General features: G+C 43.2%; 1 protein-coding gene across 9 annotated transcripts in view; it reads left to right on the top strand.

Moving 5' to 3' along the window:
• Window positions 1-25589, top strand: part of ELAVL4 (ELAV like RNA binding protein 4) — a 154735-nt gene extending 129146 nt beyond the window's left edge. For 5 of the 9 annotated variants that reach the window (XM_029228946.1, XM_029228948.1, XM_029228940.1 and 2 more), the window contains exons 4-7: window positions 15397-15550; window positions 17478-17703; window positions 19585-19623; window positions 22647-25589. In XM_029228946.1, coding sequence (XP_029084779.1) covers window positions 15397-15550; window positions 17478-17703; window positions 19585-19623; window positions 22647-22974 — 747 coding nt within the window. In that variant the 3' untranslated portion in view covers window positions 22975-25589. Of the gene's footprint in view, window positions 1-15396; window positions 15551-17477; window positions 17704-19584; window positions 19624-22604 lie in introns of all 9 variants that reach the window. The other 4 variants (XM_029228942.1, XM_029228941.1, XM_029228943.1 and 1 more) reach the window with 3 other exon arrangements.
• The last annotated feature ends 2110 nt before the right edge of the window (window positions 25590-27699 follow it).

Here is a 27699-nt window from a genome sequence, read left to right as displayed (position 1 = left end):
GAGAAACCTCTCCCAGAATGGAAATCTATAGATGGCACCAGCTCTCAGCATTTGAAAACACAAAACCAGAACTTTATGGTTCAACAGAGCTACTTTTCCAACATCCAGACTGACAGGAGGCTACTGGTGTAAGAAAATCTTAGCTGGGAGGTAATCAAAACAAAACCAAAACAAAACAGAAGCCTTCTCTTTTTGGAATATATTATGTGGTTATCTTTCTTTCTCTTTCTCTCTCTTTTCTTTTATATCTTTCTTCTTTCTTTCTTCCTTCCTTCCTTTCTTTCTTTCCCTTTCTTTCTTTCTCTCTTTCTTTTTCTTTCTTTCTTCCTCCACTCCCTCCCTCCTCCTTTCCCTCCTTCCTTCCTTCCTTGCTTCCTTCTTTCCTTTCTTTTAAGCCACTCTACTTTTGCAATTTAGTTTAGCTTATTTTCTAAAGATGATCGCTTTCCTGATCTCATACAGTCTGGGTTTCACAAAGACCCCAAAATGAGCTTGACACAGGTTGCCTCAGTCTCAGCTTAGAATCAGTCCCTGTGAGTTCTCTAAAAGAGAAATAATCGAGAGTTGTTTAATTATGGGGTAGTCCTCTGAGAGACAGGAGCATTAATTTCTTTCAAAGGAAAAACATACCTATTTTCAATGTTTTGAGATGGGATGCTCTTGTCACCTGATTCTTTGATGAGGCCACACCAGGTTGAGAGGTGTATTTGTGGGTTTGATTGATTTTTTTTTGTGTTATCCAGTTCAGCATTAGAATGTCAGACATTTGCTCTTCCCTTGATGCTCTTCCCTAATCTTAAACTGAGAAAGATGCTTTTCTTTCCTCTACAGTTTTCTTAAAACCCAAACCTCCCCAAGAGCTTAGGGTCAAATTCTTAGCCATCCATTCTGCTTTTTTAAAATAAAGTATTCCATGAAGCCATTGAAGATTCCCAAAAGGCTGAGTGGATCCGGCTTTTCTGATCTCAGAATGCAACCCCCCTGGCCCATGATGCCATCAGAAGAAGTGCTTTGTCTCAGTGGATCTTAGAAACAAGGAACATTGATTATTTTCTTTCTGTGAAGAACCGGTCAGCCTCCTTCCCATCTCTATATCCCTTTCCCCGCTCCCTCACCCACCCTGTGCTCACCCTGAATCAAAATGCTGCCAACACATTTGCACCCAGCAGCAACGTGGGCTTCCGAGGCACTGTAGGATTCAAAATGCATGATGCCACGGCTGAATCAATAATTTCCATTCTCTACGATGAATGAAAATTTAATGTGCAAACCTGGGGATTTCAGCGCTTTCATTAAAGCGTTTATTTGCCATACTAAAAATTAAGTTTGAGTGATAGGTTCCTTTATTAACTTTTCTTCCCTTTCCTAAAGGGACACAGTGTTTCAGGTAAAAATCATATTAAAGGAAAGGAAAGAAGCAAACCCTTTTTGTGTGCTGTTAATAGTCTCATCATTTATTAATTTTTTAAATTACTTTTCTGCCTTTCAAGCCACTATTTACTTCTCCTGCTTCAGTTTGCTTTGATAAGTGACATGAGATTTATCTCTTTGCTCTTATTCCCATGAAGGAATAAGATAACTTGCCTATCTGGAAAAAACAAGTATCATCTTTGGAAGCATGCATCATAGAAATCTCCTCAGAATCATGTAGTACATGTTTGCAAACTTCGGTCAAGTCTGTCCCTCCTTTTGCTTCCTGCAAAACACACGACTTCAAATGTAATGTACAACATAGATGCAGGCAAACCAACAGTTAATTCCTAAGCTTTGAAGGTTAGTGATGAACAGCTAGATTCAGGGATAGTTCTAGAAAGCCCTGAGGGAGTAGTGGAGACTATAGTGGGCTGGAGAGCACTAAAAGGGGCAGCTGTTCTTCCGCTGCTACTGATTATTTAAACCCAGATCATTGTCAGATCTTCCACTTATTCAATAGAAACCAAAAGCTAGATATTTTATGCCAAATCTCCCAATTTTTAAAGGTTAAAAACCAACTCAAAAAATTTTAGAGCATTATGTAGGCAAGCCAAACAAAACTTTTTTTTTAACATCTTTATTGGAGTGTAATTGCTTTACAATGGTGGGTTAGTTTCTGCTTTATAACAAAGTGAATCAGTTATACATATACATATGTTCCCATATCTCTTCCCTCTTGCGTCTCCCTCCCAACTTCCCTATCCCACCCCTCTAGGTGGTCACAAACCACCTAGCTGATCTCCCTGTGCTATGCGGCTGCTTCCCACTAGCTATCTACCTTACGTTTGGTAGTGTATATATGTCCATGCCTCTCTCTCGCTTTGTCACAGCTTCCCCTTCCCCTTCCCCATATCCTCAAGTCCATGCTCTAGTAGGTCTGTGTCTTTATTCCCGTCTTACCCCTAGGTTCTTCATGACATTTTTTTTTCTTAGATTGCATATATATGTGTTAGCATGCGGTATTTGTTTTTCTCTTTCTGACTTACTTCACGTTGTATGACAGACTCTAGGTCCATCCACCTCACTACAAATAACTCAATTTCGTTTCTTTTTATGGCTGAGTAATATTCCATTGTATATATGTGCCACATCTTCTTTATCCATTCATCTGCTGATGGACCCTTAGGTTGCTTCCATGTCCTGGCTATTGTAAATAGAGCTGCAATGAACATTGTGGTACATGACTCTTTTTGAATTATGCTTTTCTCAGGGTATATGCCCAGTAGTGGGATTGCTGGGACAAACAAAACTTAAGAGATGACTTACGGAGAAGCAGTTTGCAGCCTCTGAACTCAAATTTAAATACACAAACACTATTTTGCATTTTGAAAGTGAATGATTCATTACTAGGCTGCTAGTAGAAGGTGCCCACAAATGATGGTTCCCTGTTAACAAATGTTCGTTTCCCCTTTATTAAGAGAGATGTAATGTGACTGTGTGTGAATACTGAGGGCACGTGGAGGGCAAGACCAGGCCCCTGTCCTCAAGGAGAATACGATCTTAGCATAGATACAGCATCAAAGCAGAGAAAGAGAATGCTTCTTTAAATAAGCCCCTCTAAGTAGTGTGGATGACTGCAAATAACTTGCCTATCTGGGGAAAAAAAACAAGTATCTTCATTGGAAACATGCATTACAGAGATCTCCTTGGAGCCATCTAGTACATGTTTGCAAACACATGACTGCAGAGGAATTGTTCTTTGGATTATAACTTCTTTAGTGGGAGAAAGTGGCCAGGTTCCCACGCCTCTTGGAGATTAGGCTCAGAGACGAATTGACTTGTCCGAAGGCACACAAGTGGCCAGCAGTTGAGCTGAGTTAGCATCCAAAGGTGCCGTGAAAGATTCTTCCAGAAGAGGAGCTACTTAATATGTGAGCATGAGCTGGAAAGGAAATAATAATAATAATGATAGTAATGATACCTTATATTGAGCATTTACTCTGTGTCCAACAGTATTCTAACCGCTACGCATGTTTAATAACATTTAACCCTTGAAGCCTCCCTAGGGCTAGATGCTTTACACACATCAGCTCTGATTCTTAAAATAGTGATTCTCTCCTTTATACAATTGAGGAAACTGAGGCCCAAAGAGGTTAAGAGACTTATCCAGGATCACACAGTTAGTAAGAGAGATTTGGAATAAGAAAAAAATGTTTTAAAAATAACTCTGGCAATAGGTCGTCAGTGTGGGAATGTCTCACTGCCTGCTTGCTCAGCGGCACATGCATTCTGTGAGTGTGTGGGTGTTTATTTGGTTCTGTGCACACATGGGTTATACTCCCTGGTGAGGGAAGATATATAAAAAGCAAACAGATGAATTGCATGGCTCCTCCGGGTTCTTCAGTAAACAGACTTGTGGTTCGGGGCTTCTGCCATCAATCAGGAGACAGATCTGACTTCAGATCGTATCTTCTGAGACCCCTGCTTTCCAGGCCCTGAGCTAGGTCCTAAGACTTCGGTGACATAGGGATGGCAGTGCCCTGGAGATTCTTCCATCCATGTGAGTCAGAGAGGCATGGGGGGCGCTTCCCTGGTGGTGCAGTGGTTGAGAGCCCGCCTGCCGATGCAGGGGACATGGGTTCGTGCCCCGGTCTGGGAGGATCCCACATGCCGCGGAGCGGCTGGGCCCGTGAGCCATGGCCGCTGAGCTTGCGCGTCCGGAGCCTGTGCTCCGCAACGGGAGAGGCCACAGCAGTGAGAGGCCTGCGTATCACAAAAAAAAAAAAAAAGAGAGAGGCATGGGGTATGGACCATGGGCTTACACTGACTAGGCTGCCAAAGACCCAAAATTGGGTCTTTTCTCAGCATTTCAACCATAAACCCAGTGGAGATTATTTGCCCTGTTTAGGGCCTTGGAAGTGCTGTTTAGATTCCAACCCCCCGTTTGTCTCCAAAAGAGATCACTTTAGACGCTGAGAAGCACTGAGCAAAATGGCTGTGGGTTCTGGAAGATGATCCCCAGTACTCCTGGACCCCGCAATGGATGCCTGTCGCAGTCCTGAACCTCTGCAGGGCATTTACAAGAGCAGCTTCTGAATTCCAGCCTCTTTCTAAGACGCACTCTGTTGAATGCAGTTGCAGTAGTCCAGCTCTGTGTTGCATTAATTAGGAACAAAGAAAAGTAGATGGTTCTGTAGTAGCTTCAAAAGAGGGATATGTTTACCAGAAGTTTGGATTGATATACAAGTTACACTGAGAGCCTTCAGTAAAAAGTGATCCAGAATGGGATTTGAGGATGTAGGATCCTAACCCTTTCCGTGCAGTGGGACACCTGTTTGGGTCTTAACCTGAGTTTGAGGACCAGGATTAGAGAAGTGTTCACTGCTCTAGCCTCTGGAAACTCGTCTCTCACGGGAGCCACAAACATGTGAAGGAGTGCCTCTAATGCGGTGAGATGGGGACTGCCACAGGGCTGCAGAGGTTCCCACTTGATTGGGGTAGAGGAGCCGGAGTAGGGAGCTGTGCACAGTTTGAGCAGGAGAGGGATCTGATCAAAGTAAAGCTCTAAGTAGGTTCATCTGGCACTGGTGCGTCACTTAGGTTGTTTGACTGAACGAAACCAGAGGCTTGCAGGCTGCTGTGCTAGTTTTTTGTCAGCCTTAGACTTTGGTTTTCCTCAGCTCTGTTAGGAGCTTTTTTGACTCATTTTAAAAGCAAAACAGGCTTATTTATAAATAATTCGGAAAATTCATTATCATGTAATGAAGGCAATGTCAGACATTCCCAGCTCCATGCTATTAACGTTTTTATATTTTTCCTTCCTTTTCTCATTGCATTACATTTACAAATGATGTTGTGGCTTTTCTTTTCCTAATCATTGCATTAAACTATTACTCAAATTATAAAAATATGAATTTAAAGAAAGCATTCCCAGAGCACAGCTCTTGTGCAAACTGGAGGCGTGAGTGATTTCAGGATTAGGTCGGGAGGAGGGGACAAAAAAGCTGTTCCTGCCACTGTGACCGAACCCAGGAGGGTTGGCACTCAGTCAGGAGAGAAGGTGAGAGAGTAAAAGAGAAGCTTTATCACGAGGCAACAGCCCGGTTCCAGGGGGAGCAGAGCTAGAGGAGGGGAAGGTGCCTGAGTGAAGGCTTTTCGGAAGGGGAAAAAGCCTCGCTTCTCCGGAAAGGAGAGCAGCTCCTTTATTTCAGCCTCTTGCTCTGATGTTGCTTAGCCATTTCTCCATTTTCGCGTTATTCTTCTAATAGCACTAACGGTGCCTCCGGGGGATCTTTCCACACTTGAGTTTTGCAGTTTCCAGCTTGCCCCTCCTGCTTCTTTCTCTTGCCAGGGGTCATCAGGCAGCCTTACCTCCCTCCCTCCACGCGCCCGCAATCCACCTGCCTTGCTAAAGGCCTCCATTCCGCTGAGGCATCTTTTCTTTGCTCTTGGCATAAGCAATTATTTCTCCTATCACTGCTCTTAATGCTTCCCGGAGAGTTAGCAGATCATTTTCTGCTGGCAGATATCACCCCACCCAGAAATGATAGACTACCTCCCTCCGTCTCGTTAATAATAAAAAGGCATTTTCTCTCCTCCCCCATTATGGCTGTAGTCAGAGCCGGTGTGGGAATGCTTCCCTGCCAAGGTCAGCAGGGGCGACTGGATCACTGAATCCCCGAGGAGTGAAGAGAGGGGGTGGCAACACCAGTGGAAACGGGAGACCCGTCTACCCCAGTTGTACCAGGCACTTTCTCTCCTGTGACACATTCCATTTGGCTGCTTTGCTTCCTAGCGCCCTGTTAACTTCCGTTGAGTGATTAATTTCAGTTACAGGTGTAGGAGTTTGAGAGATGGAAATACAGTTCCCTTACTCTGCCCAGTGAGGCTCTTATGTCCCCAGTATCTTAAAGGTCATCCACAGTGTCCTGTGTCTGGGTTACAAAAGAAAATTGGTCAGGCGCAGGTTACAAGGACACTTAAGTTTTCAGAAGTGTGTGGAATGAGGCTTGGGGGCTTTAGCTGTCTACAAGTGTAAAAGATCCCACAGTGTGATGTGAGCTGCTTAAAAAAAAACTCAGCACACCCCAGGTGTCTTAGGAGAACTGTGGACTCCAGATCCCGGGAAACAGTGGTCCTTTCTTGTCCACTCTGGTCAACCCATCCCTGGTGTCTTGTCTCCATTTCTCAGCTCCACGTTTTGAAAAGACCAGATGCTCCAAGGGTTGTCCAGAGGCAAATGAGGAAGATGGCCAAACGGTGCTGCACTCACATATTCACTCCACAATGGTTGCTTTTCCATTCTCTAGAGGAAAAAAAAAAGTGACTCTGAAGCTCAATCCTATATGTCAAGGATCTAGAAAGAGAATCTATGTGTCTATCATTTGCCTTGGGTGGTAGTGAGTCCCTGATTGTCAGACACATGCAAATGGAGTCATTAGGGGCGACTTAGAGGGATTCCTATACCAGACTGGAGTCTGACTAAATGATTCTAAAGGTTCCTTCTAGCTCTGAGATGCTCTAACTTTGTGTTGTTCCTGGGCCTCGAGCTGTTCTGTCTAGTAGCCACTAGCCATTTATGGCTCTTTACATCTGAGTTTAAAATAATTAAAATTAAATGAAAAGTTCAGTTCCTCAGTCACACTAGGCATGTTTGAAGTACTCAATAGCCACCTGTAGCTGGTGGCTACCATGTTGGACAGCACAGATCTAGAACGTCTGCTTGATCCCAGAAAGTTCTGTTGGACAATGCTGGCCTAGAACATCAGCGGCCCTGGGGAATAAAGGATCACTTCTCCATGGTTACCATGAAGCCCCAGAGCAGATCAGCTGGTCTGTCAAAGGTCATAGAGCCACATCCCTCTCCCCTTTCCCCTTGCTGTCCATTCAAAAGAGCTCTGAGTTCAGATGGAGAGTCCGGTCCAGCTCCGTTAGAAACTACTAGGATGACCTTGGACAACTTAGTTGATTTCTCTGGACTTACTTCCTCATCTACAGAATGATTCCTTCCAACTTTAAGTCTAACTAATAAAATATTACAGCACGATCTCTCCAGCTTGGTGACTTTCCAGGGAAAGTAGCAGTTTGTGCCAAGTACACGGCTTCTATTTCACTGTCCACGATAGCCTGGCATAGTGGAAAGATCCCAGAACTTAGTCATATCCAGCTTTGTCTTAGTTCAGCTGTGTGACCTTGGACAAGTACTTGAGCTCACTGAGCCAGAGTTTGTCGTCTGGAAAATGGAACTAATAATATCTCACTTATAGGTAGTCCTGGCTTATAGTGGATTGCTTGAGTAATGCTCCCCAGCATGAAGATGGTAGTGAATAGGGTTGCCCCTAAGGTAAAAATTACATGGGGAGAGGGGAAGACTTTTTCCCATCTACATGTTTCAGAGATACATAAAGAACGAATCTAAGTCTTACTTTGTGTAGTGGAAAGTATCATGGAGCTTCCAAGTGACCACAGCAGTCTTACCAGTATAGCAAGATTCAGGAGTTGAAGTTGAGTGAAGAGACTCGGTATCTTAAACCCTGAGTCTGAGACCAGCTCTTCCGCTAACCAGGCCATAAAACCTTTAGCACATCTCTCCCTTCTGGGGGTCACTAGACAGACAACAAGGTCCTGATACCAATAATCCCCCTTGATAATTAGACGGACGTTTTAAAAGAAGTTTTAAGGCACACGAATTTTATCACCACACCATTTTTTTAAAGAATTATTTATCCAGCCTACTCTGTGCCAGAAGTACTCTCATGATATTCTTGGATACGCTTCAAATCTGTGGTTCCCTCTAGCTCCTTCTCCACGTCAGAGTCAGTGCCTGGGAAAGGAGCTAAAATGCATGACATACAGTATATTACACATTTTGTTTCAATTCAGAGAATGTTATTGCGCTCCTGCCCTATGTAAGGCTTTGAGACTAGATGCCACAGCGGGTCTGCAGAGACCGCTAGAATGCTCAGACTATTTGGGCAGATGAGGTGTTAGCACAGATGGCTGTGATGGGAGGCAGGGTGTGATAGCTGCTGCCACTGAAATGTGTATCATCTGTAGAGTCCAAGGAGAGAGCAGTCATTTGTGCCTGGGCTTCATGGAGGAGGTGGCACTCAGGCTGGGCCTGGAAGGATGGGCAGGAGTTCATTTTGCCACGAGGATGAGCAGATAGTAAGAACCAGAGACATTTTGTTTGAATTGAGGCATAGGGTGCTTAGAGGGGTTAGCAGGAGATGAGAGGCTGGGCCAGATCCCAGAGGGCCTTGGATGCTCAGGTAAGGGATTTGAGCTTCCATCACAAGGTGCTGGAGGAACACTGAAGGTTTTGAGCAGCAACAAGTAGCACAATCAGAACTCATTAGAAACATTACCATCAGGTTGCCCATGATAAAAGAATATCATATCAATCATAGATCATATATCAGGTGGTGGGTAGGGGAAGTACGAGGAGTGGGGCCACATAAGCAGACACCTGTCCCGCCTGTGGGCAGGGCTGCAGCCACAGGCACAGGGGTGAGCTGATCCTCACAATGAAAACTCTTGTTTCTAGGAGCCAGCTGGCTTCTTTCTTCTTTCGCAGCTCCTGGTGGTGGGATCAGAAGTCCCAGGGAGGGTGTGCTCCTAGAAGGCCCTGGAAGCACCAGAGCCTGTTCTCCTCTGCCATCCTCCTGGTCTCTCTGGAATGTCTGTCCCCAGGGATCTGTTTGCTCTAGGGAGTTTCTGCTCACTCAGAGAGTACGGTGTTACAGCAGACAGGGGAAAATCTTCAGCCTGATCTTCTGAAAGGAGTGTGTCTCCTCTGCTAGACTAATAGTCCTACATGTCAGGGACTGTTGTATTCATCTTTGTACCCCCAGTGTCTGACATAAGGCCTATGTACACAACAATTGTATCCAAGCCATTATTTATTGAGCACTTACTGTGTGCCGGGCATAGTGCCTAAGAATCGTATACGCATTAGCTTGTTTAACGCTCTAACAGCTCTATTAGAAAGCTTCTCAACTAGGTTCTTCAAGTGATACAGCTCAGAAAGTGTAAGTGACTTACCTCAAGGCTTACCATTTATAGCTAGTAAGTGATTAGGATTTAAATCTACATCTCTTTAACCCCAAAACTCTTGCTCTTAACCCCTGGCTCCATTCCAGAATAGATGCTCCATTTCAGTTAAAGTAACATAAATGAGAAACTCCTTGGAGTGACCTGTCTCAAAATATAGTTGACTGATGCTCTATCACCTATCAGTGAGACCCACAAGATAAGGGGTGTTGAGGACAGGAAGGATGCTCCTAGTGTGTGGAGCCAGAATAGAAATAGGAGAAGGTTGGAAGCTACAGGGGAGACAGGTTTGAACTCAGCAGAAGGAAGAACTTTCCAATAATCAGTGATGGCCAGTGATGGTGTAGGATGCCTCGTAAGGTAGTGAGCTTCCTGTCTTTGGAAATGTGTAAGGTGGTTGGCCAGCTGTCTTACATCCTGACCTGAACTTTTTTTTTTTTTTTTTTTTGGCACGGTACGCGGGCCTCTCACTCTTGTGGCCTCTCCCGTTGCGGAGCACAGGCTCCAGACGCACAGGCTCAGCGGCCATGGCTCACGGGCCCAGCCGCTCCACGGCATGTGGGACCTTCGCAGACCGGGGCACGAACCCGTGTCCCCTGCGTTGGCAGGCGGACTTTCAACCACTGCGCCACCAGGGAAGCCCTGCCCTGAACTTTTGAGGTCGCTTCCAGCATCAAGTTTCTGTGAAACAGATTTCGAGAATAATGCTTTCTGCTGAGTTCACCAGCGTCACCTGTCACCCTTATTTGTACATCCAAGTTTTAAACCAATTGAGAGATAAGACAAAAAGAGAAAAACTTATGGAATCCTAAGTTCTTTATTAATTATTAAGGCCCAGATGGATTCCGTGGACTCAACGGGCTTCCTAACATGGAACCCCACACTTTGACAGATTGACATACTGTGTCACAGGTGCTCTGGACCCCATAGGCCTCCCCACGGGAAAGCATAGGCGGCTCCCATAGAACTTAGAGCCTGGAGTAGAAAGTGGGCTTCCGGCTGGCATCTAGCTCCCAGAAGGGAGAAAGCAGACAGAGTCTGAGGCACACCTGCTCATTTCCCTTGTTGAAGCCTATTCAGAGCCACTGCTCCACTTCCCCAGAAAAGAGGGGCTGCAGGGGTACAAAGAGGCCTGGACTGTTACTCCAGGGGGCATATCCTCCGCATGGGAGGAAACGCCGGGCGTGGGAAACGAGTCTCCCCCTGTCAGGAGCAGCCCTCTGTATTACACTCTCCACTTGTTTGATTACTTCCCTCACCAGACTGTGGAACCCTTAAAGCAAAAACTCTCCCAGCACAGGGCCTGGCACACAGTAAGTGTTCAAGAAGGGGAGGAATGAATGAACTCTCATCTTCTAATACCAGTGTTTTCCTAAAGAAGCCCCTTTCCTCTCATCTTACCCTCCTCATAGCACCCAAGATCACGTCTTTATCATGCTTTCCAACTGCTCTCTTTTTCTGTACCATGGCGGGACAGACAAGGACCAAGGTGTTGCCCGATGACTCAGGAAAGCTTTTCCCCAGGCCGTGCTGTTCCTCCCACCCTGCCAAGCCCTGGCTGTGAGCAGGTGAAGGAACCTGTGAGTGCTGTGTCGCAAGGGGCAGCCCCAGCCCTGGTCCTGCTGCCCCATCAGTGATGAATGACAACGCCTGCCTTACCGCAGACAACAGCCTTGTAAAGTCATTTTGGAAAGTGGAAAGTACTTTGTGGATGTGAGGCAGTGGAATCTGTAGGAATGTGCTAAAGGAAATTCATGGCTGCGAAGTGATAAAGGATGATCCAGACCCCCACCAGTCTGATGGAGGAGGACAGTGCTTTATAGGCGCTTACTGGTAGTGTTCCAGATGTTTGCTTGTGTGGTAAAATTGGAAGGTGTGCCCCAATGGGGGCTAGTCCCAGACTGACCCACAAAAGCCTATCTGAGTCATCACAGAATAATATTTACCAAGTTGATACTAAATCCTAGGTATGTGCTAGACACATTAAGTCTGTCGTCTTAATTCTTTACAATAACCCATCAAAGGAGAATTGTTCCCCTTTTTACCAGTAAAGAAACAGACTTATCGAGATCAAATTACTTGCCCAAGGTCACAAAGCTAGTGAGTACTGGAGCCAGCCCATGTCTCATAAGCTCCGTGCTGTACTGTCAGCCTTGCAGAGAGTAGGGGTTACTGTGAGCCTGCAGGGATGGGGAGGGATAAGGAGTTTGGAGTGACTGCAAATCTTCCATCAAGATCATTTGTACAGTCACCTGCCTTTGGGCCACCCTTACCCAGAGAGAGGGGGGTCATCTCCCCACTCCAGCTCCTGAGCTCCAGAGCAAGATTGGTGCGGGCGTAGAAATACCAGTCTTGTTTTCAGAGGTGCTGGATGAAAGAAGTGAGCAGGATCCCGATGGTCTGAGGCACTGGGTTCTTTAGGGCACTTCTTCCAGCGTTGGAAGCCTCGGGTTCTAGTGGGGTTAATAAGCCAGCAATGGCGGACTCTCTGGAGGGGCTAAAAGTCAGCGATTTTTTTAGAAATGTTTCAGCCTAACAAAGGGCCTGACACCTGTAGTCAGTCAGTTAGGGTTTAATAAATGTATGAAGAAACTTGAAAAGTTTCAACACTGGGGCAAGCATTTGCATGTTGAATGTGGGAAGATCCTTCTCCTGTTGTTTTTCGCCGGCTCCCACTTCTGCAGGTTTCCTAGACAGGGAACTAAGAGAACAATAGACCTAAGTTTCCAAATAGAGGAGAAAAACTAAGCGGGATTTAGGCTTGGTGAATGGTTGAGGTGCTGTTCACCCTAGGGATGTGTCACTGCTCAGTGACTGGGGTCTGTCACAGTAATTCTCCCTCTCTGAGATTCTGCCTGTCAGAATCCTCTTTTGGGGAAATGGTTTTGACTTTCCAGTTCCAGCTCCTTTTCCCTAGCAGATCTGCCCCCAGCCTGCTCTCCCCTGTACCCCAGCTCTAGCTGCACAAAAATAAGGGGATCAAGGTCATTACTACGCATTGTGCATTTATTGGGTGCCAGGCAGGCACTGCGCTAAGCCCTTGACCTTCATCATCTCTTTTGTCCTCACAACAGAGGAGGGCTATCATCAGGCCACGGCTCCCTGACCCCACCACACAATGTGATACGACCTGCCTCACCACCAGTCTCACCTCAGCTCTGTCTCCTTCCTGGCCCTTTTAACCCTTAATTAAAAGGGAGACTAGCCTCCCCTTCTCTATGTTCCAGCCCCAAACATACAGCCCTGGAATGGCACACATCTTATGGCATTATGATAACTGGTCCATATATGCACCATTCTTCCATTCAACTTATTTATTGAGTACCTGCTGTGTGTTGTCTGTTGCCCCTGTTGGACTTGGAAGTCCTTTAGGGCAAGAGACCATGCCTGTTCTTGCTTGTTGTGTATCCCCAGCATACAGCACTACGCCTGGCTCATAGTAGATCCTCAGGAAATGCTTGCTAAGAGAGGCCTCTAAATCTAGTTCTCGAACAAGATGTAGTCCTTCCAACCCCAGATACTGGAGAATGGGAAACATGTCTCTTAGCTCTTAGCTTAGTAGGAAAACACAGCTATGACTTAGTAGGAAAACAGAATGCTTAACTCTCAGCGATCCCCGTAAGTGGAGGAATCCAATCTGCAATTAACCCAAAGAGCCATTAATGCCCAAGTCATTCATTATGATCCGTGGGTGTTCATTCACTCTTTCAGTGGGTGTTAAGCACCCTGCAAGTATCGGGCTCTGTGTTGGGAGCTAGAACCACAGAGATGAATAAGACACACATACACAAGCCATGACCTCAAGGAGATCAGCAGACTAGATAGAGAGATGGAAGATCAAGGTCAGATGGCTTAAGTGCCATGGGCGCGGTTCATCGAGAGCACTGCAAGGGGGATTTTTTAGGAGGAGGCAAGATTAGGAAAAGCTGTCTAGAGAAGGTAGCATTTGATCTGGGCCTTAGAAAGACTAGGATTAGGACCTGAGGAAGTAGGTGGGAAAATGTTCCCTGTGAACAAAAGCATAGAGGTGGGAAGATTTGTTTTTGGGGAGCATGAAGATCATTCAGACAATTAATTTGTCAGTAATTGGCAAGGGTGAGACAAGGGTGACCCTCATTACCATAGACATGTCACTGTGATGTTTTTATTTCCCTCTTCCTACCGTTCCCTCCTCATGCCTAAAAAATAGTTCTGCTAAGTTATAACCTGAAAGGACAGGGGGAGGAGAACCTTGTGTAGAGTGATGCCCTGTCCTGGCAGTCACATGGGATTCTTGGTCCTTCAGTCCCCACCCCCAGATACACACACAGGGACCCTCCATGAAATGGCCTCTGTGCATGTCATCCGTGTGCTGGGAAAGAGCCTACAGAGGCCACCCATGAGTTTCTAGAAGAGGTAAATGCTCAGACTGGCTGCCTTGCTCCATTGGCAGGAGGAGGCCAGCAAGGCACATTAGTCACTCACATCATTTTATCTGTTGAGTCAACATCTATTTTTAGGTGTGGAACCCAGAAAGGGACCTGGCATCTCTGCATGGAAAGGGAGAGAGTGCCATGGGTGAGGGGGTCTGCTCATCCTTCACGCCTCTGCGTGATCCGCTGCTAGACCCATTCTCAGATGCAAGGTCTCCTTCCCTACTGGAGGTTTAGTTCCTAATGCCAAAAGTCCAGTTTAACATGTATAATTCCTTTTGCAAACATGCTTTTATGTATGCAGAGCACACACACATACTCACTCACTCACCCCTATAGTCTTAGCAGGTCCTGTGAATTGGTTATACAAATTAAATAAAACTAAAAAATGCTAATAAGGCATATAGGTCCCTCCCTGTCCAACATTGTCAGATGTGCTCTGAAATGACTGTTTTCATCATCTATTCTGAGCCATAACCGCCCCAGAAATAGCTTTAGCAGGAAAGTGCTTTTGTTAGACTAGCTGTAAATTATATTTCAAATGTCTGATGTTGTTTTCTTAAAAAATAAATAAATAAGTAAATGAAAGTCTAAAATTAATGACTGCTGGGGTTTGCTTTGCTTATGTGTACTGCTACAGATTTGGCTTCTTGCAGATGGAATTTCAGATCTGTTTACACTTCTGTGTTAGCTTTTTGGGGGAAAAAAAAAAAGCAGTTGAGAGATCCGGGAGGACAGATTTACAAAGTCGAACTTATTATAACCATCGGTGAGGCTCACTTCTCTCTCCACTGCCCTCTCCCTCCCTCCTTTCCATCGTGCCCTCATTTTTTTTTATTGTGGTTTCATGTGCTCCGCCTCAAAGTTAGAAGGCAACTGGTTCTTGCAGATGTTATGACAAGGTCACATATCCAGTTTCGCAAGCAGATGTTCATTCAGCCCCATTTCACCAGCACTTTGTCATTCAGCGAGAGCGGACCTTGTGGGAACAGATTGGAACAACGCAAAGGATGGGACATAAAAAAATCTTGCAGAGAACCTGATCGCTTTTATGTGTTCAAGAAGGGGATGGGGGTGGGGTGGGGTTGGCAAGGAAAGAAATCTGCAGAGCAGAATTTCATGGGTTTTTTTTTTTTTTGGTTTTTTCAAAGATTATTATGTGTTGGATACAGTAAATCATCTATACACCCACATCCAGGAGGTACATCTTCAGAACTCCATGCGTGGGTAGTTCTGCATTTAACAGCTGCCATACAGTAGCTATTTTGTTCTGCACTTAGAGACCCTTATCTGTGCATTTGTTTTAAGTTATCACCAACTCTCCTCTTGTTCCTCTATTGTTGTTCTCCTGGTTCTCATTACTATTACAAAAGTAGCTAAACATCTGAACTACAGAGTTATTTGAACTGACACTGTGAGTTAGAATGATAGACGCGGGGCTGTCATCTCAGTTGTCGACTCAGTCTCTACTCAGAGGGTGTTGCCTGTAATGGATTTAGCACCTCTTGCCTTTTCCTAGGTCTCATATGCCCGTCCAAGCTCTGCCTCAATCAGGGATGCTAACCTCTACGTTAGCGGCCTTCCCAAAACCATGACCCAGAAGGAACTGGAACAGCTTTTCTCACAATATGGCCGTATCATCACCTCACGAATCCTGGTGGATCAAGTCACAGGTTCAGTATTTTTTTGCCGTTATTTTGTGTCTCAGTGTCACCAGCCAGTGCCTTGTGACCCATAGGAGCAGAGAGGTAGTGGTTACTTGGGGAAAAGGATGTGGGTCATGAGTAAACAGATTTTTGACCTAAGAGAAAGACTTTTTATCAATCAACTGCTGAAATTTAAAATGGGCCATCTTGGGAAGTAGGAGATCTCCATCGTGGGAATTGTTCCAGCAGCAGCTAAACTACTTGGCAGAGTTGTAAAGAGGATTCAGCCATCAAGCTGGGAGTGGGGTTGAATGACCTTCAAAGTCTCTTTCAACCCTCAACCAAATAACATTACTTTTGTATGTGAAAAGAGCCTATATGTATAGCTCTGTCTCCAATGATAGCATTGTAAAGTTAGAGGCAACCTCACACTGCCTCATTTCACACATGAGAAAACAGAGTTCCCAAGTGGGGCATGTGACTTCTGTCCAGTTAGTTAGCAGCAGTGCAGGGGTAACCCAGGATCTGGTGCTGTGATACTTTGGCCATCATAAAGAAAAGCAACCCCCGCCACCACCTGTCAGTAAGAAAGGCACCCAGGTTGCATTTTTTTTTTTAATTGGAGTATAATTGATTTACAATGTTGTGTTAGTTTCAGGTGTACAGCAAAGTGAATCTGTTATACATATATCCACCCTTTTTTAGATTCTCTTCCCATATAGGCTATTACAGAGTATTGAGTAGAGTTCCCTGTGCTATACAGTAGGTCCTTATTAGTTATCTGTGTAACATATAGTAGTGTGTATGTGTCAATCCCAATCTTCCAATTTATCCCTCCCCCCACTTACCCCCAGGCTGCATTTTTGATGACAGAAGGTTTTCACCTACTCTAATTTAAAACACCCCCTGGGAGCCACTTAGCATGTGTTTATCGTTTGACTATGCAACAAACCCTCACTGAAGGCAGCTCTGCCCCAGACGCTGCGCAGAGGGACACCAGCGACCAGGGCTGAAGGTGGCACAGTCCTGCCCGTACAAGACTCCAGTGTGATGAGTACCTGCTAGGGCTGTCCGTTGCCCAACGAGAGCTCAGGAGAAGGCATGCTGTGCCTGGTGGGCACTGTTGGGAAGGAAGTTTCCATCAAGGAGGTGATGTTTGAACAGAGTTTTGGAGGATGACTTGCAGTTATCTGGCAAGAAGGAGGGACAGAGCATGCTAGGTGGATAGGATGTATCCTGTAGAATAGGTGGATAGGACATACCCTAAGGCGTGGAGTTGAGGCAGAACATAACCTGTTCAAGGAATATCTGGCAGTTCAGCATGGCTGACATGAGGTTCAACAGGGGGTTGGGGCCAGATCATCGGGGACATTAAATGCCACGCCAAGCAGTCTGGAATTCATCCGTATGCAGCATGGAGCTTTGGAAGGGATTTTTGTGGGTTTTTTTTTTCATTTGTTTTTCTGTGTTTGGAGTAGGGAGCAATGAGGAATGGGTACCATGCACAAGGTAAAAAATTGAAAAGGTACAGAAAAAGTATAAAAGATGTTTTTAAATGGTATGATATGGTCAGAGTTTGCTTTTCAAATAGATTATTTAGTTGCCAGGTGTGGTGGACACATTGGAGGACTAGAAACTGGACAGTGGGTGATCAGTTACAGCAACTAAAGGGAGACCTGAGGACTGAGCAGGGTGGGGCAGGGGAGCTGGAAGGGACAGATGAGAAAGATGCCTGTGTTCTGTGGGTAGGAGTCACAGTCCAGGGCCATGATGGCAGAAATGCAGGCAGGTGCATTTTGATGTGTGAGAAAGATTCAGGAAGCCAGGCTCAGCCCTGGCCCCGCAGGTGGGCTGACTCCCCAAGGAAATCCATGGGACCCAGCGCATCTCTTCCTGGAGATGTTTACCAGTTTGGCTTGTTCACTCTTTATCAAGGCTCTTTCTCTTTCCCCAGGAGTGTCCAGAGGGGTGGGATTTATCCGGTTTGATAAGAGGATTGAGGCAGAAGAAGCAATCAAAGGGCTGAATGGCCAGAAGCCCAGTGGTGCTACGGAACCAATTACTGTGAAGTTTGCCAACAACCCCAGCCAGAAGTCCAGCCAGGCCCTGCTCTCCCAGCTCTACCAGTCCCCCAACCGGCGCTACCCTGGCCCACTTCACCACCAGGCTCAGAGGTTCAGGTAGGCGTGCCCACAGGGGAAAGAGCCCTGCTACACGAGAGCTGGACAAGAGCCAGGGAAGCCCATGGCCCTGAAGCATGGGGCGGGATGAGAACCTCTGCCTCTAGGAATCACTGTGGGAAATTGCCCCCAAATCTCAGTTTCCACTGCTGTAAAATGTGATGATTGGACTTTTCTAAGCTTTTCTAAGCCCCCTTTCAAACTACCGCTGTGACCGTGATTAATCTTCAGATTCTTTGATTAAAACAAAATTTCTGCATTTAACCAAATGAGAAGGTTCCGTTTCAACGAGAGTTAATCACAGATAAGTGACCACATTCAGCAGTTTAGACTTAAAGCTAAGGCAGTGGCTTTTAATAAAGTCAAAGAAAAGAGTAGCCCAGAAGGCACATCCTTGCCAGAGGGAATGGTTTGGTCTCTGCCCTCCTCCTTCTTGTGCCGGTAACTCTGTTGGGTTGGTGGGGGTAGAGGGGATCCTCTCTTCTGTGTTACCTTTACTCTGACATTGTCAGCAGACTCTGGAAAGACAAGGAGGAAGACTTTGTCCAAGCCTTACTAGTGTTTCCTCTGGGTACCCAACCCCCAGGAAGCTCCAGGTACAACGGGGCATTCCCCTTCTCCTGGGACATTTCTGAAAGGCAGATTTCTCTCCATGTAGGCAGTCCAACCTTGACCATGTAGGCAGTCTGACCTCTGTTATGCAAGAGATAAGAATATTCTTGGGCTTCCCTGGTGGCGCAGTGGTTGAGAGTCCACCTGCCGATGCAGGGGACACGGGTTCATGTCCCGGTCCGGGAAGATCCCACATGCCGCGGAGCGGCTGGGCCTGTGAGCCATGGCCGCTGAACCTGCACGTCCAGAGCCTGTGCTCCGCGACGGGAGAGGCCACAACAGTAAGAGGCCCGCGTACTGCAAAAAAAAAAAAAAAAAAAAAAGAATATTCTTGACCTACCCATAATAATTCTAAATAGTTATTTTATTCCACCCATGTCCCAACTTCCCTTTAATGAAAAGGTCTTTCTCTTTTTCGAACATCACATGGGAAAATAGTAGGCCCTTCCATCTAGCCACAAGGAGGAGAAAAATCAGCCTCTGGAGTGTACTTCCATATGCCCCCTGAACATGAAATTGTTAGTGATTTCATGAAGAGTCCAAGTCATCTAATTTTTATTTTGTGTGAGATTACATGCAGTATTCGTGTAAAAAACCTTTCCAGCAGGCTTCTAATGGTGGAAACTATGGTTACTACTGCCCCATGATGTGAATAGCTTATCCCCAAGTAAGATACTGAAGGTGAAGGAGATTGTAACAAAATGGCAGTTTGCTGGGAGGTGCTTTCAGGTTGTAAATAGTAAGCTAATTTTTTAAAAATATGAACCCTCAAACCTCCCCCCCCATCAAAAAAAAATGGGTGTGGTAAGAAGATTTAGTTAAAGTAGCCAGGCTAAGAGAAAAGATCCGTTCTGATATGCATGTGTGTGCTTATATTGTTAATCTGGAGCAGAGACCTTTATTCATAAATTTCATTACAGTAAAAGGTGAACAACTTAAGATGCCACCCCTCTTTAAAAATTTTCACAGCACAACGTAAAATAAAATCCTCACAAATGTTCTGAGAGGTGGGGGGAGTGGGATTAATTGAGACCTTGAAAGAAAGGAAGGTTCATTAGACACTTGCTTTAAACTCCGGCGTTGACCTGAACATGAATTACTTTAGTTGGAGGCAGGAAAAGGGGGAACTACCAGCGGATAGACTCCTAAGCACTGGGGAAAGTTTTTGAGCTTTTCTTCTTTGAAAATGGAGCATTCTTATTAATAGTTCCATTGAGCGATCTTGCCATCTGTGAGGCATTAACCCAGAGACCCTCCTTCTCTTTGCAGGCTGGACAATTTGCTTAATATGGCCTATGGCGTAAAGAGGTAATTAAAACTCCACAGATTGCCAGATGTCCGTGTTGGCACAGACTGGGGCTAGAATTTTTTTTTTAATTCACTAACTTTACTTTTTTTTTTAATTCTTCCTTTTTCTTCCACCAGCATGTCAAATTCTCTTTTACTTTCAGACCTCAGTTGGTTTTGTTTCTTTTAGGGCACACAAAGTGTGTTTGTGTGTTTCACTTTTTCTTTTATTTGCAGGTGGGCTTCTCCTATGGTTCAGGTGCCACAGCTACCAAGCCTTTAATAATCTGGTCCTCTGAGCGGCTCCCCTAAGAGGGAAGACTGTGACTCTTTGCCAGATGATTTTGCAAACTTGCAAAGCAACTGTTTTACATTAGCAATGCCAAGATTCAGTTAAGAGGGCAGATTCCAGCAAATGAAAATTAGAACATTTTGCTAATCATCTTATGATTGTCAGTGGAAAAATTAGATTCGGACTACCAGCCCTGGCCAAAGCATGAATAAGTGCGTGGATGACCTTATGACTCCCGCCCCCAGCTCAAAGTGCATTTCAGGGCCCAGCCTGAGAATGAAGTGTATCTGTGTGCACCTCAACCAGGGGTTTCTTTCGTTACAGGTTTTAGCAGTTATTAGCAATCCTCCCTTGGTTATATATGTATGTATGTTTTAAACTTGCTGTTTCTTTTATTTAAAACCTTTTTGTGGTGTTAAGGTTTGGGGGACTTTCTGAATGTAGTCACAAGGGTGTTCCAGACCTAGTCTGAAAACTGAATCTCGGGAGGTTGGGTGCTTTATGTCACTGTGTCCATGCGATTCCCACGTGTACTTTTGATAAGCCCCACTGAGCTGCTAGGGAGATAGCATCTTCATCATCCTGCTCTGTAGAGCTGCACACTTTAATTCCCCTTCCTGCGGTCAAGGGAAAGAGATGTGGTCTTGAATAGTCCAAGTCACACTCCCTGTGTGAGGCAGGCCTTTCACCACTTGCTGTGCATGGTAGGTACCCTGCTCTGGAAACTGGCATGCAGTGGAGAAAGTAACTCGACTGCAGACTTCACTGTCAGGGTGCCAGCCTCTTGAATCTCAATCCCAGCCGCCATGAGGGTAACTGTGAATTATCTCCACATGTCTAGCATACTGCTTGCCTGTTCCCACGCATTTTACACTTTTTCCCAGCTCTGTCCCATACCTTTGCTCCACTTGAACTTTTGTGAAGTTGCACCAAATATTGTGAAAAGAGTGATGCTTATACATAGATGAGGTCAGGGAAGACACTGCAATGCAGCATGCACACTGCCATCTCCTCCAGTTCCCCACCCATAGTAAACTTCACAAGTTGATAAGAGCATTCTCTTTTCCTGTTAAACCCAGATTTGGATCCAGAGTCCTTCCTACCAAAGTGCTCCAGGTAACATTACCATCTAGAGTTGAGGCTTTCCTTGAAACCTCTTTGCTGGCCCTGACTTTGGCCTTACAATATTTAGCTGTTCTCTACCTATAAACCGAAAGAGGTCAGTTGACTCAGTTGGAGGAGAGAAGGTTGAGAAGACAATGTTCAGAAATAATGCAAATAATGATTAGACATGGGTTTGCCCTTCTAAGAATCTGTACCATGATGTTTTTGGTTTTGTCCTGTTATTTGTTTTTAAGTAAGAGGGAAGACTGACGTAGTGAACAATACCAAAAATGATATCTGTTGAGTCATTATGTTTAGCATATCTTCAGCGGCCATTTGATTATCTAAATTTTAGTTAGATACACAACTATTCTTTCATAGGACTTTTGAATCTCTAATAATATATGCATATTTTTAAAACATTCCTAAATGACACTTTATCCATTCACTTCCACAGTTTTTGCTTCCTCTCCTCCTATCCCCCACTTCAAAAAAAAAAAAAAAAAACTAACCAAATGAGAAGCAAGATACTAGTCAGCGTATAGAGTCAAAATACCTGTATGAGTTTGGTATAAAGTAAAATGTTAATAAATATTTTTTCTGCTGTAGGCACTGGTAACCTAATTGTTTCATCTGATGCATCCATCATGAATCACATACATATTTTATCAGACGGTGAATAGAATCTAAAGGATTGTTTTTCTTTTCAAGATTACGTGAAAACTAAGAAGATTTTGAAGCCTAATACAAAAGTAGTTGTAATAGGACAAAAAACAGTTTTTTGCTTTTCTGATGTACAGTGATTCAAGATATATAAGTGCACACACCACTTGAAATCTCACTCCTGTGACGCTTAGAAATGAATTCCAGATAATATAGCATCAAGGAGTGATACATCTTTATTATTATTGCTCAGGGTTTTTTTTTGGAACTCTTTTGAATAAATGCTAAATGAAACATAAGCCACCCATTGGATTAATAACAATGGGTGTATCTCCATGCCCCATAATATCTAGAGATCTCATGTATCTCCATTCCTGATAATACTGAGAGATCTTTGACAACCGTTAAGTCAAGGGACTGCAAAGATGGTAGACTTGAGCACTTCTGGGCCATCTCCTAAACTGCCTTAAAAAATAAATGAAATGTCCCGAGCATCGACATCCACCAGTGTTATTCACCTGTTCAATCAATAAGCAGTTATTAAGTGTTTTCTATGTGTCATGTCTGTGAGATTCCCATATGGGCTCCACTGAATAAATAAGTAGAGCAAAAGGATGAATGAAGTGGGGCCCCTTCTCTGAAGAGCTCACGATCTATTGTGGGGAGGGAGGGTGAGGGTCAGAGTGGGATACCCTATGAACATATACTTGATAGTATGACAGAGACTTGCTCTGGGAGTTCTTCGTGGTTTTTAATAGTTGACCTAGGCCTTTCTCTTGGCATATACGTGCCTTAGCCAGTCTAACTGTTCCCATTAGAAGAAATGCCACAGACATTAGTCTTTGTATTTTGGTTTTCAAACCCTGAAGACTCTCCTGCAAACACTCACTCAGGCCTCTGCCCCGTGTCTGTGTCTGTGCATCTGTGTGTTATCCACGGTCAGACTGATGTCTGGACCAGTCCCCCCTTCTGCTTGTCCCCCCAGGTTCTCCCCAATCACCATTGATGGGATGACAAGCCTTGTGGGAATGAACATCCCTGGTCACACAGGAACAGGCTGGTGCATCTTTGTCTACAATCTGTCCCCTGATTCCGACGAGAGTGTCCTCTGGCAGCTCTTCGGCCCCTTTGGTGCGGTGAACAACGTCAAAGTCATCCGTGACTTCAACACCAACAAGTGCAAGGGATTCGGCTTTGTCACCATGACCAACTATGATGAGGCAGCCATGGCCATTGCCAGCCTCAACGGGTACCGCCTGGGAGACCGAGTGTTGCAAGTTTCCTTTAAAACCAACAAAGCCCACAAGTCCTGAATTTCCCATCCTTACTTATTAAAATATATATATAAATATATACGAACAAAACACACGCGCGCACACACACATACACACGCACACACACAAAAGAGAGAGAAACAAACTTTTCAAGGCTTATATTCAAACATGGACTTTATAAGCCAGTGTTGCCTAAGTATTAAAACATTGGATTATCCTGAGGTGTACCAGGAAAGGATTTTATAATGCTTAGAAAAAAAGAAAAAAACACAAAAAAATACCTTTGATGCATTGAATGTTCTTTCATAGCTGTCGTTGTTGACTATAATATACATAGATAGCGACGTGCAGGGATTTTTACCCAGCCAGCTAATTTTACTACCTTCCTTGAAGGTGGGTCTTTTTAAGATGACCATTCACTCATTTGAAGAAGAAAAACAAAAAACAAAAAAAAATAATAAAAATAAAACAATTTTTACAAAGTAATGGGATTCAAAGAAAGAAAATAAAGATTTTTCTTTTTTGTCAAAATGTTGATCCAATCAGATTGGTTAAAAAAAAAAAACCCACACAAATTAAAGAGGAATAATAAAAATTGCAAAAATTAAAGAAACTTTTGCAAATTTTTTTATTTTTCCTTTTTTCTTTTATATCATGTGAACTAAAACAGTCTTCTGTTAGGGGATGGGGGCGAGGGGGATACCTGATGACATTAACAATTTAATAACATTAACGTTGCCAAAGAGGTGGTCTCTTTGCTGAAAATGGGTTTCAAGAAAAATCTATTTTTATAAAATATAAAGAATTTTTACAAGAGAATCTGGATTTGAGAAAAAAATATTTTGACTGGCTAATTTAGGGGAAATTGACAACTTTGTCGCGTTCATACTGCACTGGTAACTTTTTAGAGATCAAGATGTGTGTTTTAAACTGGATTCGTAGACTGTTTTTTGAAGGATGGGCTATAAACAGATGATCTTCATATCTTTTCATAGCATGTAATAATAATAAAAAAATTATTAATTACTAGGGGAAAGGAGTGTTCATTCTACCCAGGGTACCACAGTTCCCCACAGTCAAAACCCAAAAGCAAGGAGATGAGTTGAAAGACAGTTTTTCTTTAAGTCATCAGTATGGGATGTCAGCAGAACAAAAATTAAAAAGATTAATTTTTCCTTTTGATCTAAAACTTCCTTAGTTTGAGCAGTAGGTGCTACGAAATTATTTACATATCTTAGTATCATAGTTAAATGTAATGTGTTTAGGAGAGGAAAACAAAAACTACATTTGCTTTAAATTCATTAAGGAATTTTCAAATTCACTTTGTAGCCCATGCTGATAGAATTGGGCTGTGTTGGTACATTTGAAACACTGTTTATGTTGCTTGAAACACTTATTTATTTAATCGCAGATGTGATGATGCCTATGGCCGAGATCAAATATAGCTAGATTGGCTAGACTACTTATTTGTTTACTTAAACTATGGGAAGAAGCATATTATTGTGTCATTCTGTTGTGTGTGTATGTGTATATACAATATAAATATATATATATAAAGTTATTTTTTCTTTGGGTTAATTTATTATAAGTTGTAACACTTGGCTAGTTTTGTTTGTATATGTCTTAAAATGTTTTCTTATGATATTTAAGTGACAGTTAAAGAGGTATCAAGGTAACTTGTGTAGAACTATTGTTTGATATATTGTCATGTTTGTTGTGAATATTTTTTCTTACTGCACAGTAGAAAAATAAAAACAACTGGGTCTTTATTTTAACGTAATTCAGATTGGGGAAAACAAAACAGAGCTAAGGGAACAAAATGACTGAGGGAGCATTCTCCCACGTCCAGTGCATTGATCATTTTAGTATATTTGTGCTTTGTACGGTTATATATTTAAAACAAAAACAAAACAAAAAAATACAAGGGTTCATGCTCTTCCCTGGGTAATAGAAACAGTTACTCGCTATGCATAATCTAGTTGATAGTTAAATTTGCTATTGCTTTTCTTGTCTTGTTATATACAATCTTTTCAATACCAGTTTAGTCTTAATGGTAATAAAACGTTATGGTTATTTATAACTTGTGCTTATTTTGTGCGTTTTTTCTCATGCTGAACCCACTAAGTGCATGTAGACAGAACTGTTGTTTTCACACTAAAGAGGCAAACTTTGTAGTAGTAGCCGTAGTGGTAGAGAGGTAACGAAAACCACGGCTGCATCATAGACTCCTCCTTTAAATTTTTTTTCTGTTTTTTTTCCTCTTTTCGGTTTTGAGAAAAAAACACCAGATTTCAGTTCAGAGAACACTCGTTCAACATTCAGGGAAACCTTTTAACATCACCTGCTATGAATGAACTCAGTTTGCTGGCAAAGTTTGATGCATTTGCTAAGCATTAGTGGGAAAGGCATGCCAAAATCTCTTCTCTATAAAGTGTTCACTCTTGGGGGGGAAAAAAAAGGAAAAAAAATCTTAGGACCAGGCAGTTGTATACTTTAGTTATAATGAATGACTTCATGTTAATCTTGCTAGTTTAGATGATTTCTGAGGGAAAGTGTTGTAAATGTTTTTTTTTTCATAATCTTGTTGTGTTTGAATTATTTGTACTTTGTCCAGACAATAAATGAAAGTGTGTAGAATGGATTTGAGCTTCCCAGATTTTTAAATGTGTTCACTCACACTTTTTTTTCTGTAGCATCTTCAGATTTCCCCAATATTTTTACCATTAAACAAACAAACAAAAAAAGATAGAGTAAATTTCTGTTTTGCAACTTAGCCCAGTCTCTCAAAGTCAACTCAGTATTCAAAAGTCATTGCCCTAGTTCCACACTACTAAAGGTATGGTCTCCAGCCAGCAGTTTAAATGTCATCTGGGAGCTTGTTAAAATGCGGAATCTCTGGCTGAATGCAAATCTATATTTAACCAGCTCCCCAGGTGAATCACTGGTACTTTAAAGTGTGAGGAGCACTGTCCTGGTTGATAATGAGCCGACACATTTGGCATTGTGTTTGGCATTATGATCCACTAGTGTCTGTTATTCATTTATAAGCATACTTGTGACTTGTACAGAAGAAAGGGAGTCACTATTTGCAGAGCTTCTATTATGCGTCAGACAGGCTGTGTGGTGCCCTCTACGTTCTCTCTCTTGGTCCTGCAGCCATCTGGAAGAAGGAGATAGCACTATCCTCATTTCACAGATGACAAGACTGAGGCTCAGTGAGATTAACTTGAAACAGCTAGCAAATTTCCAGCTGGGATTTGAATCCAAGTCTGATACAACTGCACAGCACTTCAGCATTGAGGTGGCAAAGCTTGCGCAATAGTAAGGAAACAGACCATTTTGTACTGGAAGTGAAAAGAAAGGTCACCTCTTTATTTAAACTCATTTTTGCTTAGAAGTGTCAAGTATCTGACTTTCTTACCTTTGAATAGAAACCTTAAACAAGGACTTTTTCATACTGCGTATAAGAACGTGATTCAAGCTCAGCCTAGGGGGAAAAGACTGCCTAAGGTATCATGAAGTCATATTAAAATATGCCCTGAACTTTACAGATGAGCTTTTCAGTGATTTCCTGATATGATCATTCATTGATGATCTACTGTCTGTCTTTTTCATCTTCTCACTAATTGAAAATTCATGATACCCCATAAAACATCACATCACCATCCACAAACTGACACTTGAAGAAGAAATGCCCCCACTGATCCAGATGAAGGAATAGTCAGAGTCTCTTCCATTTCTCATTAGCTCCTTTTTTATTATTATATTAAATTACCTCAATGGTTGGGATAATTAAATTCAGGGCAAAGAATAGGATTTAATTAACCAAGCTAAATATTAAAACTCTAAGTCAGCCTGAACTTCACATACTTAAAGATTCTCCTTTTAGTTTTGTCTTAAAGACAAGCTGCTATGTTCCTTTTCTGAAGAGAAATGGGCATTCAAATGAATTACTACCCCCAGTAATAACAGAGCTTCGCAAATGTGTACATAGGGTCTAAAAATGTTGCTGCCAAACCTATGATAGTTATCACCAATCGTCACCACCCCTGCTCATTAAAGGGGTCATTTTAGTGCACTTTAAACAAATGGATACTTATTTTGGAATATTGGAAACTGATGGAATCTCACCAGTTCATGTAGTTCATTCCCCAGCCTCCAACAGATCTGTCCTGAAAGTTTCACAATTAGCTGTAGGTGTTTCAATAGATCTTTAAAACATCCAACGAAGGACATTCTACATACAGTCTCTTGGCAACACTTCCCATCATCAGCACAACTTGTCTGCCTAACATCTAATAAAAAATCTGTCTTGCTGCAAGTGTGAGCCTGTTACCTCAAATCTCCAGGCAAACATTGTATAGTTTCTGTAGGTGTTTGTAGGAAAGGTCTAACAAATCACAAGAATGCAGAGATTATTAAATTTCTTTCAGGTCCTAGGTACATTATGTTTTGCTTGGATGAAGAATTGCATGCCAGAGAAGGCTGACGGCATTTACTTAGTGTTATTTCTGTCAAAGTGATAGGAACAGAAGAGGGCCAAAAACACGTGCTAGTGTCTATAACCACCCCACATCATCACCACCAGCATCAAAACTACTTACATCCACTACCAAAGATCAAGCACTGACCAAATGATGGTTGCAGCCAGCAGTTTTTATCAACTTGAGTCCTGTTTAAATTTCTTTCATCAAAATTAACCATTATTTATGGAATAAAACATTTAAACCCCAAAGAATAACATTTAAAAGTACATTTGAAACT

Source organism: Monodon monoceros, unplaced genomic scaffold, assembly GCF_005190385.1.
Source record: "Monodon monoceros isolate NGI ecotype Baffin Bay Population unplaced genomic scaffold, NGI_Narwhal_1 Super_Scaffold_18, whole genome shotgun sequence".
Taxonomy (NCBI): domain Eukaryota; kingdom Metazoa; phylum Chordata; class Mammalia; order Artiodactyla; family Monodontidae; genus Monodon; species Monodon monoceros.
This window is presented reverse-complemented; position numbering and strand designations above follow the sequence as displayed.